At 30.3% G+C, this 2488-nt stretch overlaps 1 protein-coding gene across 1 annotated transcript; it reads right to left on the reverse strand.

Moving 5' to 3' along the window:
• Positions 1 to 1772: 1772 nt before the first annotated feature.
• On the reverse strand, positions 1773 to 2183 carry LOC107063274 (antifungal protein ginkbilobin-2-like). The gene has a single exon (XM_015314920.1). The coding sequence runs from the start codon at positions 2181 to 2183 to the stop codon at positions 1773 to 1775; it is 411 nt and encodes a 136-aa protein (XP_015170406.1).
• Positions 2184 to 2488: the final 305 nt, after the last annotated feature.

Below are 2488 nucleotides of genomic sequence, written 5' to 3' on the forward strand. Positions count from 1 at the left end.
AATATATATATATATATATATATATATATATATATATATATTTATTTATTTATTTAAAGAAGGACATGTTTGACCCATTAAGTAACAAAAGGACATTTTTGGATCAAATTATTGACAGGAAGGTATTTTGGACCAAACTATCAACAGATGATATTTTTGTTCATTTCACCTCTCGTCGTTATTAATTCTCGTATTATACTTGTTGAGCAACCAATCGAACCTTGTAGTATTTCAATTGAGACGGCATCAATTAGTACAAAACAAGCAAATAATTACAATTATTAGAATACATAGTTTCTATTGGTTGAGAAATCAATGCAATCACCATTCTATTTAAACTATTACTTGAGGAACCTAAATTTGTAACACAAAATAAATACTAGAAATTAAGCTATAGTAATACATAAAAACAAACAAACATGGATTATTCTATTTTAAACATGAGAGCTTTAACCACTTTTATTATTATCGGATTTTTGGGGTTTACTAGTTTTGTGAAAAGTGAATCAAATATGAAAGTTGTGACTTGTGAGTTATATTTGCAATGGTAATAAGTATGATATGAGTGGTTCATCTGCAAAAAGTGTGGCTTATGCTCTTGAAGCTTTACTAAATGAGACACCAATTAGCCAAGGTTATTGTTGGAAATAATAATTCAAAGTTGGAGTAGGAATCCTAAGTTGATTAGGATTTGATATTTATGACATTTACTTATTTATGTTTAATTAGGATTTGTCAGTTAGAGTGGTTCCTAGTCCTAGTTTAATTTGGTTTGTTACTAGTTATTTTCAACCTACAGGAGAAATACACAGAATTATACAGAAACATATAGAACTTTTGAGTTTATAAATAAAATATTTTTCTTCAGTTATGATTATTAAGTAACATATCCTTATCTTAATTATGCTTTAGCTTATGGCCATGCTACATGTACTTCAAGTTTAATAAATTCAGATTGTGCTATACTTGTGCAAATTATGCAAAATCTAACTTGATTACTGCTTGCGATCGTGTGGTATTGGAGCACAAATTGAAGTTGTTGATTGTTCGATGAGGTACGAGGAATACTCCTTCACTTGAAAAATCATAGAGAGGATTTTGATCTTTCTTGATCGTCCAACATATTAAGTGTCAATTGTCCGAGCTTGGGTAAGCTTGGAGGCTCTATTCCGACTTTTCGTATAAAAAAGATTTGGATTGATCTATGGCGTGTAGTTTTTTTTTCTTCATTTTCCTAAAGTTTTGAGTCATAGTGTTATTGCCAATGTTTACTATCTACTATGGTTTTCTTGAATTTAAACTTTATGTTGTACTTGCTTCTATGTTTATATGTGGTGTATTTGTCGTGTGATAGAGATTAATCTATCACTTTCAAGTATTCATGTAGTTGATGTTTATTCATGTTCCATTATAGTGGAAAATAGGAACCTGTCAAAATTATTTCTTGAGATTTTAGTCTTTTTAAGTTACTGAGTTCTAAATTAATATTTTCTCAGTTGCTCTTTGTCTAACTAAATTCGATAACTAGTTGTGAGGGGTACTGAATCTTCTTGACATTCTTGCAACTTCGACAAACATAAAAAAAGTCACATTAGCAGGATGTAAGTCAAAAACCAAAACACAATTTGAAATTTTATCTCAACAAAACAATGGAAAAAGGAAGAAACGAAGACGATGAACAAAACGAGATAGGAATCTCTTCATAAGACAATCAGAGTGACAAATGACTGAATCTTCGTGTATCATGGCAACAAGAGTAGGCTCTAGATTTATTAGCTGAACGAGTATTGCTCGTACCTCATTGAGCAATCAACAAATTCGACTTGACCTCCAATGTTACCATCACAAGTACTCAACAAGAATGTTTTTGCACTACTTAAACAAAGACCACAATCTGAAAATTCAATAATGGAGTTGCAAGTAGCATGGCCATAAGCTAAAGCTTCATTAGGATAAGGAGATGTTATGTAGTAATCATAACCTTGATTTGGTGTCACATTTTGTAATGCTTCAACAACATAAGCCAAACTTAGTGCAAATGGACCACTCTTATCATACACATTGCCATTGCAAATATGGTTAATCTCTTTGGTATTTGGTTCACTTCTCACAAAACTATTAAACAAAAACATTCCAATTATAAGGAATGTGGTTAGAATTTTCATTCTCAAAATTGAATCCATATGTATCTAGCCTCTCTATTATTGTATATCTTCCTATCTTCTATTTGTTTTGAGTTTCACATGTTCTTGTTTAAATAGATTTGTCCATCTCTATTGGTTTCTCCATCAATGCAAATTAAATATTCAATGATTTTGGTATAACTTGTTTTTAGTTTTCACTAAATATTCATAGGAAACCATATTTTCATTACAACTTTTTTTTACTCTTGCATTTCTTTCATGTTCTGAAAAATATTTTCTTGAGTCAATGATCTTTCGGAAACAACCTCTCTATCTGATAAAGATAGAGATATAGGTCTGTTTAT

This window comes from Solanum tuberosum, unplaced genomic scaffold (genome assembly GCF_000226075.1).
Source record: "Solanum tuberosum cultivar DM 1-3 516 R44 unplaced genomic scaffold, SolTub_3.0 scf00016, whole genome shotgun sequence".
NCBI classification, from domain to species: domain Eukaryota; kingdom Viridiplantae; phylum Streptophyta; class Magnoliopsida; order Solanales; family Solanaceae; genus Solanum; species Solanum tuberosum.

Bases quoted from the DNA above. Each gene is read 5' to 3' on its own strand.
- LOC107063274 (XM_015314920.1), bottom strand. From the start codon at position 2,183: ATGGATTCAATTTTGAGAATGAAAATTCTAACCACATTCCTTATAATT.